Source organism: Cydia strobilella, chromosome 1 (assembly GCF_947568885.1).
Source record: "Cydia strobilella chromosome 1, ilCydStro3.1, whole genome shotgun sequence".
Lineage (NCBI taxonomy): Eukaryota > Metazoa > Arthropoda > Insecta > Lepidoptera > Tortricidae > Cydia > Cydia strobilella.
The window spans coordinates 11499593-11514740 of NC_086041.1; the positions used below are offsets into that span (position 1 = coordinate 11499593).

Genomic DNA, 15148 nt, shown 5'->3' on the forward strand with positions numbered 1-15148 from the left:
CTACTGCCATTTCCTTATTGCTGTTAGGCGTCTCCTGGGGCCATCGACAGTATATACCTACTATAAAAGTGATCAGCGATGCGTCTGGTGTCTGGTGCAATGCTGTTTACCTAGATTAGGTAGCAAAGTAGTACGTTTCAGCTTCGGTGAAGCCGATATTCCAAATAGCGTGATTGAGGTTATTTTAAAATAATTAGGCATAGGAAGACATTTAACTGTTTTATTCAAGATTCTTATCAGTTGACCGTGAAGAAGATAATATCCCGGTAGCTTCCGCGGGAAGGCAGTTCGACGGGCGGCAGCGCCACCGCCGCGGCGCTGCCCACACTGTAGCGGGTGCTCTCAGAATCCTGGAAACAAAATGTGTTAACATTTAGGTGATATCTTTGCATTGAACTATGGACAATAAGCGAAAGTTCTACCAATCCTTAAAAACGCCCCTCCACTATGGTTTTACGCACCCTACCGGAATTTCTAGGTATTTTCACGGAGTCTAAGGCGCCTGGTTTGTGGAGTAGACATTCCGACTATTCCTTTTAACTTTTTTAATTTTATATTTTACATAGTTTTTAGATTTTTCCCTGTACTTGTAGTGTAAGACGATATTACTTACCCCATAAATCTGGATTCCCTTGAGTGTCGAAATATACGTTTTTTGCGGCTTAAGCGGCCGTATTTTTTTTACGTTAACTTGTAAGTGATTTTTTCACAGCTCCGAGGGGCTGTAGACCTGAGTACATGGTTCTAATTTCAACTCGATACCTCCACGCGTTCCCGAGATAAAGGGGTCTTGACAGACGGACGGACGGACAACAAAGTGATCCTATAAGGGTTCCGTTTTTTTCCTTTTGAAGTACGGAACCCTAAAAATAATAAATAATTGTTGCAAAATAACATTAACCATATTTTATTGATATTCAAAAAGTTTGGTTGTCCCCGTCTCCCCTTACGACCTAGATATTTATTCCATGTGAGCTTTTCTCACAAGAAGACATATCTTTTTCAGACGAGTCCCCGTTTCTATAATAAATCCCATCAAAAACATTATATAGGTATGTAAAAAGATGCAAGTCTCGCAACGCAATTCTTCTACTACAAAAAAGTTTTGAGATGCAATGTGAAACCAAGTCGGTATTTTAGTCAGTGCCAGGGGGTGTTAAAATCGTATCAATATTAGATATCTTTATTTTTAATACATACAATGACTTAGACAATGTGAAACACATTACATCTCAAAACTTTTTTGTAGTAGAAGAATTGCGTTGCGAGACTTGCATCTTTTTACATAGTAATGTTTTTGATGGGATCTCATCTCTTTTTGTAGGCAGTCCTTCTTTTCGTATACTCATACCCATACCATACTCATACTATGTATACACATCTTCATTCATACGCATATCGTACAACGTAACGTACCTTATACTTAACCTACTAATTGTAGGAACTGCAAACGTAACTTTGTTATCGCATATATTTATATAGGATTACAAACTTACTTGTGCAGGTATTAAATCTCTAAAACGTGGCTGATATTGCAGTATTTTTAAGTTTTTATTGGCTTAATACGCTAAAAACTAATTAAGTTTCAAATTTGGTGCTTGTGGGTCTGCTAGAAGTGCCTTAGAATTATGATGATCGTGAGTGAGTGTGTCAGTGACAAAACTAAGGAACTTTGTCATGCAATAATTCTTAAACTACATGTTAAAATTACATGTATTTGAGAATATATCTAAATCATGTTATGCTCAATACGTTACTGAAAATTCAGGGTTCTAGCTTAAACTATCACAAAATTATAGAACGTTGAAAATGGCCTGAGTGGCTTCGAGAAAAGGATGGTACGGCCGTGCCTCTTTGTTTTGCTCGACTTGGCGGGGGCATTGCCGTGCCCCCAGATATTTGTTCGGTATTGATACTTTTGATAATTCCTTGTTTAGTCTAAAAATGCTAGTAAGACGTAAACTCTATTAGTAATTCTTAACTGTATTCTTAACATTACGACGGGGCTTTGGGGATGGGTCTGTTTGTGTGGCAATTACTACACAGCGTGGCCCGTTTTCATTGTTCCTTGATTGTATGCTTAGTTATATATTCTTAAACTACTATTACGTTGTTCTTACCTACCTTTTTATTTTATTAATATTGTGTTTAATGAACCTCCAGGTCTGTTTGTATCACTTCTCAGTTTTTGTACATTGTGTACAACATATGTTAAATGTTTATTATGACTGTTTGTGTTCTAAATAAATTAAAAAAGAAAGTAGTAAACATAAGTCAGTTTTAACAGAAATAAGTACCTAGTTATTTTTTACAAGGGGGCAAAGTTGTTGCTTAACCTGTCGTGCTAATATTGATACCCGAGCAAGCGAAAGATTCTAAAATTGAACCACGAGCGTAGCGAGTGGTTCGATAAATTAAATCTTGAGCGTTGCGAGGGTTTTTCACCACACCAACGTCCAACACAAGGAAAATACTAACTGTAAAATATCAAACAAAATCAGAGCAAATCGATTCAAAATGAATGTTATTATATATTTACCATTCAAAATCATCATTTAAAATTCAATTCTACCAGCAAACTGCCTCACATGTGAATAAAATGCAACTCGCTTATCAGTTTTTGAACAATCAAGAGAGCCTTTACCAGCTGGTGTGGTGAAAAAATATAGCGACCGGCGTTTGCAGGCGGTAGTAGGTAAGTCAACCAAAAAGGTTCTCGAAAAAGACATTTGGTTATATTTTACCTGTTGCTGCGGCTCATGTCTGCTAGGCTCGCCCGAGAGAGGCACCGAACGCGGCTCGCGCGCCCGCTTTCTTTTGAAGGCCCGTTTGGAACCGTCGAAACGCTTCTTGCCTGCGGCACTCGACTGGTCTATTCATAAAAATTAAAAATAACTAGTCACATTTCCGCAATAAATAAAGTGAATCTAAATCGCTCAGAGAAATCAGTTTGTTGTTAGTGGTTCATACAGCTTATGAAATCGTCTCTGAAAACACATAATGGTTAGATATCATAATATATTAGGTATATAACAAGTTTACTTATACAATAGTTAAGAAGATATGTAAGTAGGTAGGTACACTACCGCTCATAACCATTTAGGTACTCGTACTTTTTTCCATACAATTGTATACAAAATCGACTTTCAGAATTATACCGCCAAGTCGCACTCGGGTAACAGTTTTTTGTGCAGTTTTTTTATTATATTTAACAGACATATCGAGCTTCAAAATGATGTGCAGAATATTCGTGTACATTGCCTATTTACCAAATGGCAAGCGTAAAAAAATCCATAAATCGTTTTCAAGTACAAAATCGTCATAAGGGTTTTTTAAATCGTTGCACAAAGTAAACTCGAAATTTTAAAAGATGTCTTTGGCAACAATTTGAGGCTCAATATATTTAACTAAATAAAAAATTAAATGTAAGCATTTGCCTGCGATCGAACAGTATGATTTTGAAAATAATTTTTGTATACAATTGTATGGTGAAAATTGCGGGTGCCTAAATACTTTTGAGCGGTAGTGTATATCTTAGTAAATACTTACGTAGAACGAAGTTATTGTTATTAGGTAATATTGCGGTGACTCGTCGTATAAACATTTCTGTCTTCGAATTTATATAAGCAGGTAAGTATATGGCTGATGTGGGCTTTGAACCTTCGCCATTTTACTGTTTAAGAATGATAATTCTTCTCATGAGCTCCGGTCGGTAGGTACTTCGTACCCATCGGCACAATAATCGCGTAAACTTTGATAGGCTTCTAGTAAGCCTTCTGTACGAACCGTCGGTCGCTTCCATTGAAGGAGCTGGTCTCGCCTGGTCGCGTGTCGGTATTAGGCCAGTGGGTTTTCTGTACGAACCATCTGACTTATCGGCTCCTGCGAACAGCGTAGGCGGTGAGGCGCTTCGAGTTAGGGACGAACGCCGGCACTCTATCAGACGCACCAGGTTATCCAAAGCTATTTGTTTGGTCTGTAAACAAGGAAGTTACATGTATTTAAACAGATTGTTCGGTGAACACATTAATTCTTTAATTTTCACAACATTGATTTTACGCAGCAATATCTTACCTCATTTGGTGACTGATTAAAAATATCAAGTACTAATTTCAAAATTTCCATAGGAAATTTGCTCAAAACAGTGATTCTCTACCAAACAGCTGTCGCACGGACCCCTGCGCACATTTGCACAAGTGGACATTTTCGTCGATCACTGATCTAGATAAAGCTAACGTCCAAGCGCCTCGTCTATTTTAACATTGTTACAAACATGACTACGGTTATTTGTTAAATTACTTTAAATCGTTACCGGTATAACTAAAAATCAAAATATCTCATAGCATTTACAATACATATTTCTTTGATATTATAAAATAGTAATTAGGCAAGGATAATGATTGATCAGATTAGCTAAATTAAGTGCAAAAATATACATAAACAACCGTGATATCGAAATAGAATATGATGATAAATGATGATGAACCGGTCATTTGTATGAAAAATATACCGGTATTCGGTCCCTGATTTAAATAACAAGTTTAATTCGTATTAACACTGTAAATCGCTCTTGTAAATAAATATTTATTTATTTTATTTAAAATTTAATTAAGGCAACAAGGCCCGTATTACAAATACCTTACAGACTCATATTATTATACATTTGTATATGCATTGTATAAACTTAAAACTAAAACACTACCTATTTAGGCGACAAAACGGCGTGGCTGGGTTGAATCGTCTGGTCTTGTGTCGGATTCGGCAGTTTGCCCCGGAACCGCCGAAACACGACACTCTTCAGCCAGAATATACCTAAATATGAGTATCTTACATCACAAATGATGGCCACCCTTCTCCTATTATTAAGAATTAAATATTTATAGACAGCTTTATGGTAGAGAATCGCTATTTTTTCAAGCTAGGCAATAATTTGCGGAGGAAGTTTACGATACCTAATCTAAAAGGGTAGAAATCATAGACCTAGTAAGTATATATCCGGTGGAACAGAATGAGGGACTTTGTACGTACCTACTTTGTTTTTCACTTATTAATCACGTTAATAACCGTTTTTGAGATACAGTTTGTTAAATATTAGTGCAAAAATCTGTACGTTTCAACCCTATAGTTCGTTTTTTTATCATTAGAAAAAGATAAACAATCTTGACGTGTCTTTTTATTGAAAAGCGCTTTTTAAAAACCAGTAACTACAACAACCTATGAAAGCAAAAGAATGTAAATGATTATACATATATGATTTATAATTGTTTGTATATTTGCTGTGACTTATTTTTCAAAAGTGTTTATCAATAAAGAAACACGTCACAATCGTGTACCTAGTCTTTTTCTAATGCTAAAAACGAGGCACATATTAGCAAGTAGATTCTATGACAACCTGACTGAAACGTCGGAAAAAAGGTAAAATAATGAAATTTACTCGCGTTGGGGTCCAACTGGTCCCCTGACATAATTAATGAAATAATTAATGTCATGTCAGGGTTTAACACTTTAAACTCTCGCGTTTTGTACACATAATTAATGTAATGTAATAACCACACCCCCACCACATACACAGCTACACACCACACCGCAAACACCACCACTACCACCACACCACACCACACCACACAGCTAGTGCAAACTGGCTGAAACGTCAGAAAAAATTTAAAATAATGAAATTTACTCGCGTTGGGGTCCAGCTGATCCCCTGACATAATTAATGTCATGTCAGGGAATACAACACCTTAAACTCTCGCGTTTTGTACACATAATTAATGTAATGTAATAACCACACCCCCACCACACACACAGTTACACACAAAACTCAAGCACCACCACCACCACCACACGACACCACAAAGCTAGTGCAACCTGGCTGAAACGTCGGAAAAAATGTAAAATAATGAAATTTACTCGCGTTGGGGTCCAACTGGTCCCCTCACATAATTAATTACATTAAATCCTGAAGTAGATATGGTAAACATGACATGACATGTGTCAACTTAAAATGTAAATGACATGTAAATGACTTTGTAGGGTTGTCACTGATATAAACATAATTCATTTTTAATAATTTTGTTTTACAGAAACAACCTACGTAATTTGGTCGGGTTATTTGTTGCCCACCATAAACCATACTAAATTTACGGTGGGGAATAAAAAATGTGAGACTGTGACAAGGACAAACAATAATAGCGCTTTCTCTGCTACTCCTACTGAAAGTTCCATAAGTGCATCTCGTTCGTTCATCTGGCCTCCCCCATTTCATCTCTATAATATATTATTGTACTTCCTATATGGTAGAAATCAAAGGGTAACTTATCAAACGGAACCCACCTTAACTTCTTCCAACAAAGGGTCCAAGGCAGTCGGGTCGGTAGAATCTTTGAGGGCTTCCCAACTCAAATAAAATTTTCGGTCCGCCAGTCGAATGGTATTCTCCAGTTCGCGTGTTTCTATAAGAATAGGTACATACATTTATTCTCTGCTATCCTGTGCGGGCGCAGTTCTCATCCATCAGTTACGCGATATTGACCACACCATCGATTCCAGCGGCCATCAAATTTACAGACAATATGCCGCGCGATGTCAATGAGCTTTTTTCCTTTTTGCCGATCTACACTACCGCTCAAAAGTATTTAAGTAGATTTCAAAATCATACTGTTTGATCGCAGGCAATTGACTCTCTTACATGTTGGATTGAATTGTTATTAAGGTAAATATATTGAGCCTAAAATTGTTGCCAAAGACATCCTTTAAAATCTCGAGTTTACTTTATGCAACGATTAAAAAAACCCTTATGTACTAGTTTATACAAAATGAAACGATTTTGTACTGGAAAACGATTTATGGATTTTTTTACGCTTGCCATTTGGTAAACAGGCAATGTACTCGAATATTCTGCACATCATTTTGAAGCTCGATAAGTCTGTTAAATTAAAAAAGTAAACTCCACAAAAAACTGTTACCCGACTGCAACTTAGCGGTAAATTCTGAAAGTCGATTTTGTATACAATTGCATGGAAAAAGTCACGAGTGCCTATTTAGTTATCCCATTGCTGCCCTCATACAATCTCATGATAAACCAACCAGTTCTCTTTGAGGCTGACCAGATGCGCAATGAGCCGCTAACGCAGCGTAGGGCGCGTATTCGCGTCATCCGGTCAAAGCGTCACGCGTGTTAAGCGCCTTCGCAAACACAACAAGCGACTCATTTAAACACTCAAAATAAAATTAACTCACCAGTTTCCTTGAGGCTGGTGAGGTGCGCGACGAGCTGCTTCTTCTGTGCGCGAACAGCGCGGCGCTGGGCGCGCGTACGCGTCACCACGTCGCGTGCGTTACGCGCCTCCGCCGCCAGCGCGGCAAGTTCGCGCGCCTCCTTTTCTAAACGCTTCTCAAGTTCACTGAACACATTAGTTACAACAATAGAAAGGTAATTTCTATTGTATTCAGTGCAGATTTATCATGATTATTTAACATGAAGTATACCTAGCATCAAATGAAACGTCTGGAAAATTTGCCTGGCCCTAATCAAAGAGGTAAATATAATAGAAAGGCAACTATGACTTAATGTTATCAGAAAAGATCTAAATGCCTGTTGGGTGGATGGAGACTATGTCCAAAATAGAACGAAGTGGAAAAAAGTACTGTACCTAGTCTATCGCCTAAAACATAGGAAGATATATTATATAGACCAGTAAATTGATATATGCCTGACCTTGGATATTCACCAGTGATTTTCCCATAAGACTGGATGTTTCTTATCACCTCGACCAGATGGTGTAGTTGGTTGCAGAATTCGGGTAGTTGCTCCGGCGTCAGGCATTGCCCGCTGTATCTATACAGAGTATCATTTTTACAATTATACTCCAGTACCTATTACCTACCTAAATTAAACATATAGATCGATTAAACGCATTTTTTATAAACACTGATTTAACTGTAAATTTGATCTAGTTCTTTAGTTCCAGTTTTCCAATAGTGATTGTTCAATAGTGGTTGTGACTATAATTGAAGTGATTAAACAAATATTATTCTTTTTCATTTCTCATGCTCTCAAAGAGAGTTATTGTTGTTCTAAAAGGTGTGCAGAAAATGATACGTGTCTGCACTAGAACATTTTACGTTCGAAGTACGATTTTTTGAATTTTTTTTACGATAAGCAATTGAAATTTGAGTTTAAATGGATTTGTTATACAATTTCCATTCTGATATTTGACTCTCCATTCCATAAATAACGATACTTTTGCCTAAATTGTTAACTGAAAGTACCCTTAAGAAATACTATAAAAATGTATTAGTATTAGTTTAGAGTAGATAGATAAAATTGCAATACCCTTACAGGGTGTCATGTTGTGATACATTATCGATTAAGAACATCTGTAATTTTACCAATGTGAAAGCAATAAATATATTATTATTATTATTAAAAAGTATACTTGCATGCATGCATGTTGCTTTTCTCGTATTCGAAATGAAAAGTAGTGTGTTTAACTCGGGTGAAAGGCATCATTTCAGCTTCGGCAGAAATGAGTGCCTTTCATCCCTTTGTTAACAATCTGATATAGTAGATTGTTAAGTGTGCAGCTCTACAGGACGGTATTTTCTTAATATCTCTCCTTTACTGTCTTTTGTAATGGTGATTCTACAGTGGCAGTTATATAACTGCAATGCGGAAGCACCAATAGTAGATTATAGTAAATCAACTTAACTCACTGCGTTCGAGCGCCAATAGTCCGAGACTGAAATGATGCCTTTCACCCGAATTAAACACTCTACTTTTCATTTCGAATACGAGGAAAGTAACATGCATGTGTTTTTTTTAAAACATGACCAAGTATACATTTTTATAGTATTTCTTAACCTTTTCGACGCCGTGTCAAACACAAAAGCTGTCACTCGGACGCCACGTCACCGAATTGTCAAAACTGAAAGTGAACTTTATGCACATACACGTAGGTCTATGTTGCTCTGTGGTCTGTGACCTGCTGCTTCCTCGCGTTATCCCGGCATTTTACCACGGCTCCTGGGAGCCTGGGGTCCGCTTGACAACTAATCCTAAGAATCGACGTAGGCACTAGTTTTTACGAAAGCGACTGCCATCTGACCTTTCAACCCAGAGGGGGAACTAACTAGGCCTTGTTAGGATCAGTCCGGTTTCCTCACGATGTTTTCCTTCACCGAAAAGCGACTGGTAAATATCAAATGATATTTCGTACATAAGTTCCGAAAAACTCATTGGTACAAGCCGGGGTTTGAACCCGCGACCTCCGGATTGAAAGTCGCACGCTCTTACCGCTAGGCCACCAGCGCTTCTTGTTGTGACCTGTGACGGATTAATCAGTCTTTGGCGTTGGACCTGCGGTGCCGATATTCCGTCATTGGTGTCCAAAAGGTTAAGGGTACTTTCAGTTAACAATTTAGGCAAAAGTATCGTTATTTATGGAATGGAGAGTCAAATATCAGAATGGAAATTGTATAAAGAATCCATTTAAACTCAAATTTCAATTGCTTATCGTACAAAAAAAATATCGTACTTCGAACGTAAAATGATCTAGTGCAGACACGTATCATTTTCTGCACACCTTTTAGAACAACAATGACCCCCTTTCAGAGCATGAAAAATGAAAACATATTTTCTAACCTCAAATCGATCTTAGCGCCAAGGGTTTTCCGTGAGGACGTAACAGAGGGCACTGCGTCTTCGTCGTCGGTCATCGTGCTCTCGCTGTTGCTGATGGTACTTGGGAACATAACCCTGTTTCCAAGGACGTAATAGACACAGTAAACATTAAGCTGTATTTTATTTAATGAGATTGGAAAACCAGATCGTTGCCTATACTGATACTGATACTTGGGGTAGCTCCAGCCAGCAGATCCTGCAGCAAGGACCAGGAAGAAGAGACTACGAAGGGAAGGCGAAGTTGAGGCAAGATAGCACTGGGAGCTCGCATGACTCTGGTGATTCAGCCTAAGCGGCAGCGAGTCGGTGCACTATGTCAGCGTCACATCACACCGGCTAAGCCTCAGATGCTAAGTCAAACAAAGTACGCGTCCAAACCAACTCATTAAGCAGCAACCCCTGCCACCCCGCCATAGGCACCCGCTGCCTGCCCGAGACACCGAAGCACCCAGTAGATAGGACTGGAGTGTAGGATTTGCAGTCAGGATGGTAGGAGACGGGGGATTTTCAGCCGACCCGAATACAGGGCTACAGGCATCGTATAGTCAGCATGGGGAAGAAAGATACTATACTTGGTGTGTAATAAATACGAGGTGTGTGGCTGACTGCGTGGGTGACTGCATTATGACCCTCCCCTTTTCCCCTCCTTTGTAGAAACCTGGATAGCCCCGTCGTTTTTACGTTATCTCGGATATTAATCAAATCATTAGAACCGCTCTCGCCTTAGTGTTTCTTCCTGCGAAGTTCTGGGGATTCCGTATTAGTTCAGCTACGGATTTGATTTTCTTCTGGTTCTGATTAATTGATTTGTTGTTCCTTTCTCTTGACTGTGACACAAACAGTCCCGAGGTGCGTTGTCAATATTGGTCGAACACCGCCGTTACACACACCCGTAGCACTCACTTCACAACGTAGTTATTCTGTCTATATTCCCGTTTTCTTGCGAGAATGAAGAAGGTAGGTAGTAGTCGTTAGTTTCTTGATTGACGACCAAGTATACATACGTAGCGTACGGTCAGCTTCAGTAAGGTAGACGAAGGATTTTGTACCGGTGTAGAAGTGTAGCGCAGCACAGGTCTTGTAGATGTGGGAATTTCTAGGGGGACCTTTTCCCGGAGGTACGAGTAAGTAATATTTATCGGTTGGTATAATGGTTTGACGTTTGTTATTTTAGTACTCAGTAGGCACAATTAAAACCACAATTTAACTCTCGTAGCACATAACTTCATGTTCGTACGATAAACCTTTAAACACCGTGGATTTGTCTAGAAAAACAGATCGTTGCCTATATACCTATTACCGTGTAAAGCGGGTATAGGTAGCGGGGGCAAATGTAGTAAAACCTCAACCTCTTGTAGTAACTGTAGTTCCTACAGTTGGGTTAATGCGAGTGAGTTTGCCGCTAGGGGCGCTGGTGTAGCGTGCAGGTTATTCCCACTAGTTACCACCAAGTTGTTACCAGTGGTAACTACTGTGATTTTTTTCCCCACCTTATACCACTGGTAACTACTGGGATTTTTTTCCCAGTAGTTACCACTGGTAAAAAGGGGGATTTGTTAAGAGTTCGATAGTAATAAAAACAATATAAATTGTATACTATAAAATATAGAGGCTTTAATAAATAACTATACTTAAGTCGCTTAGTGTTTCAGTAAACTTCCTTAAAAGTGAACAAAAATGCCTAAACATAAACTATTTAATTAATAAAATCACTTGAAGAACAGATAATGAAAAAAATCTATATGGATAATTAAATTTATCCTTAACTCTTTTAGTTTTTGCCTTGTACCAGTTAAACTGTTTTAATATTTTAGTTCACTTTTAAGGCAGTTTACTGAAACACTAATCGACTTATAGTTACTTATTAAAGCCTTTGAACTCTAAATTTTGTTGTTTACTACTGGGGAAAAAAATCTCACCTTTTACCAGTTGGTAACTACTGGGAAAAAAAATCCCAGTAGTTACCACTGGTAACAACTTGGTGGTAACTAGTGGAAATAAAGCACAAGTGGTGGTCTTGCCCACGGTAACCCTAAGACCCTTTGTTTAATAGCACTTAGATAATTTAAGGGGCATTAGGCCTTACCCGCTAGAAGTAGAAAGCCGTTTTTCAAACGTGTTGTTACCGCTGCGCAGTTTCCCCAGTAGTCGACCCAGCAGACGCAATTGCCTCCTCCCACCCTCCATTCGACTGGGCGGAAGATCCGTTACGATATGGTGTCGTGGTGGTACTGGCAAAAAATAATAGGAACACGTCTATTACCCCCACTCCTTTATAAAGATGCAAATCAATCTGCGCGTGGAGGGCAGCATGCTGCTTGTAGTTGATGGGATGGTCTCCATTCACTTCCGTGATATTAACCACATCATCGATTTTCAGCATTAATCTAGTCACATGCTGGTACCATAGGTCAGAAAGATCTAATACGTCTCGCGCATGTAATACTTTTACGTCAGCGATAAAGCATATTTTATGTGCAAGTGGTAAAGAAACGACTACCTTACATCAAATATAAACAATAGGTGTTACTACCGGCTAAATCGTAAAACTGACGTGGGCGCTAATATTGCGTAGACGTAGGTACACAAGCGAAATAGATGCTTACCTTTTAGAAGGAGTTTTGATGAGGTGAAAACGACATGGATGTTTTTATTTTGCACAAATCCATTTTTATAAATGTTATTGAATAAAACAGCACTCAAGCCATTTTATGCGGATGTCAAGTGTCTGCCAGTCTGCTTGAAGTTTGACAGTTCCGTCAAAATACGGCCAGTGTTGATTGTATTGTTTCAGCGTCAAGTTTGATGAACCTTAAACTTTTTTATTTGTTACGGTCCATAAGGTACGGCAATAGGGAATATTATGCGAAACTCTGCGCAGGGGGCGCCACTACCACAATCTGAGGGTCTATCACAAAACAAGAAAATCGAAATTTCGTTATCTAACATCTCTGTCTGTCACTTTTGCATATTTGAGCGATCGAAATTTCGGATTCGCTTTTCCCGGTAGGTTCTCTGTAAACAAACCGCCTCGGTGCATCAATGTCATATTTTACGAGGGTTGATCCCAAAGAGTAGTATAATATATAGTTGATCCGTATGCACCACCCCTGACCTCTTTGTAGTCACTTGGTTATTAAAACCTTTTATTTGCTGTAGGTTAATAGACATTTAGAGGTTATTAAAAAAAACATTTTTAAATGTCGAACTATTGAGCTACAGCTTACTGTAATTGTTGAGTCGTGGTTTTTTTGTATGAAAATGAATTTTGTTGAGCAGAGGGCGGTAGTAAAATATCTACAAAAAAATATTTTACACCAACTCAAATCCATCAAGATATTGTGGCAACTGTAGGGGAGTGTGCAGTATCCTATTACATAGTAAAACGTTTGTGTCGAGAGTTTAAGTGCGGAAGATCAAGTTGTGAAAACCAACATGGCGGTGGACCACCTGTAACGGTCACTCCAGACGAAAACATTAATAAAGTTCACGATATGGTATTGTCTTCGGTTACCGCGATAGTTACTCATGAAATAAAACTATGAAAACGGATTATATCGCGTATATTGAATTTATAATACATCCCGACGTTTCGAACTCTTTACAGCGTCCGTGGTCAACGGGTGACTGAGGAAAAATTACAAAATGCAAAAATACCCACATACTAAAATAATGAACAATCATAGACTACAAACTTTAAGGCTGGTTGTACATGCAAAATCGGTTCATAAGGCTAGTTATACACTATAATTATTTTTCAAGTAAAGATATATATATATACGCGATAAAAATAAACTATGCCGGCTCCAACCCTACACCACGGACCCGAGAAGATTTAATTCCCTCCTAAATTGTAGGAGGGTATCCCAATATTAATTTAGGAGGGAATTAAATCTTCTCGGGTCCGTGGTGTAGGGTTGGAGCCGGCATAGTTTATTTTTATCGCGTATATATATATATATCTTTACTTGAAAAATAATTATAGTGTATAACTAGCCTTATGAACCGATTTTGCATGTACAACCAGCCTTAAAGTTTGTAGTCTATGATTGTTCATTATTTTAGTATGTGGGTATTTTTGCATTTTGTAATTTTTCCTCAGTCACCCGTTGACCACGGACGCTGTAAAGAGTTCGAAACGTCGGGATGTATTATAAATTCAATATACGCGATATAATCCGTTTTCATAGTTTTATTTCACGATATGGTGTTACAAAACCGGCGAATACGTATCAGGCAAATTGTTGAAGAGACTGGCTTGTCATATCATGTAGTGCAACAGATACTTACTAAAGAATTGGGTATGAACAAGATCAGTGCAAGATGGGTGCCACGAATGTTGACCATTGATCAGAAAAGACATAGAGTATTGATTTGCCAGCGTCTGTTGGATATGTATCAAGCTAATAAAGATAATTTTCTCCATAGATACGTAATCATGGACAAGTCTTGGGTACATCACTATGATCCCGAAACTAAAATTCAAAGTAAGCAGTGGAAACACAGTGGTTCTCCGCCACCACGTAAATTTAAAGTGGCATCGTCTGCAGGAAAGGCTATGCTGTCTGTATTCTGGGATGCTCAAGGAATAATCCTGGCTGACTATTTGAAAAAGGGAGAGACTATTACAGGGGCCTATTATGCAAACTTAATTCTAAAATTGCGAGAAGCTATTAAAGAGAAACGCCGGGGCAAGTTGACAAGTGGCGTACTCTTCCACCAAGACAATGCTACCGTCCATACGTCCTGTGTCGCTAAGGCTGCCATACACCAAGCAGGCTTCGAATTGGTGGAGCACCCACCGTATTCGCCTGACTTGACCCCCAGCGACTACAGGCTATTCCCAAAATTAAAGGAATTTTTACGTGGAAATTTTTTTTTGGACAATCAAGAGAATGATATCTGTTGTGAAGGAGTGGTTTTCAGAGGTCGGACATTTTTTTTTCAGGAGGCTATTGAAATGCTGGAGCACCGATGGAATAAGTGTATTAGTGTTGAGAAAGACTATGTAGAAAAATAAAAAAATTTTTTTAATGTAGTTTCATTGTAAGAGGGTTAGGGGTGGTGCATACGGATCAACCCTCGTATTATCTCTGAAAACTTGTCAAAAAACTGTTAAAGGCACAGTATGTATACCTATAAGTTACTCTATGGTTTACTTAACGGGCTACTGCTGCACTCTGGTGGCAGAACATTGCATCTATTGCACTCACATGTTGGAGCACGCAGAAACGCAGGTTATATGCATCTAGCAAACATCGTGAGTATCAGGATGGCGGGTGTACAACAACAAATGGAGCTGCGGTATACGTCAGGAGTTAGTGCTAGCAATGTGCCAAATGTGCGCCAAAATTGGAGCAATGTGCTCTTTAAACTCCAGAGATATTAAGATATAAATGACGTCCGCCAACCTGACGTCAGTATATATATATATATATATATATATATATATATATATAGACGCCT

The 15148-nt window shown here is 38.5% G+C and overlaps 1 protein-coding gene across 2 annotated transcripts; it reads right to left on the bottom strand.

Annotated features, from left to right (window-relative positions):
• Positions 1-206: 206 nt before the first annotated feature.
• LOC134741079 (uncharacterized) lies at positions 207-12414 on the bottom strand. Of its 2 annotated transcripts, none has more exons than XM_063673856.1 (9): positions 12289-12414; positions 11769-11913; positions 9644-9757; positions 7718-7837; positions 7240-7403; positions 6334-6452; positions 3865-3976; positions 2745-2872; positions 207-350 (listed from the first exon to the last, which is right to left on the bottom strand). In XM_063673856.1, the coding sequence occupies exons 2-9, from the start codon at positions 11867-11869 to the stop codon at positions 237-239; spliced, it is 972 nt and encodes a 323-aa protein (XP_063529926.1). In that variant the 5' UTR covers positions 11870-11913; positions 12289-12414; the 3' UTR covers positions 207-236. The 2 variants fall into 2 exon arrangements, with proteins under 2 accessions (XP_063529926.1, XP_063529917.1); XM_063673847.1 differs by having other exon boundaries at positions 3787-3976.
• Positions 12415-15148: the final 2734 nt, after the last annotated feature.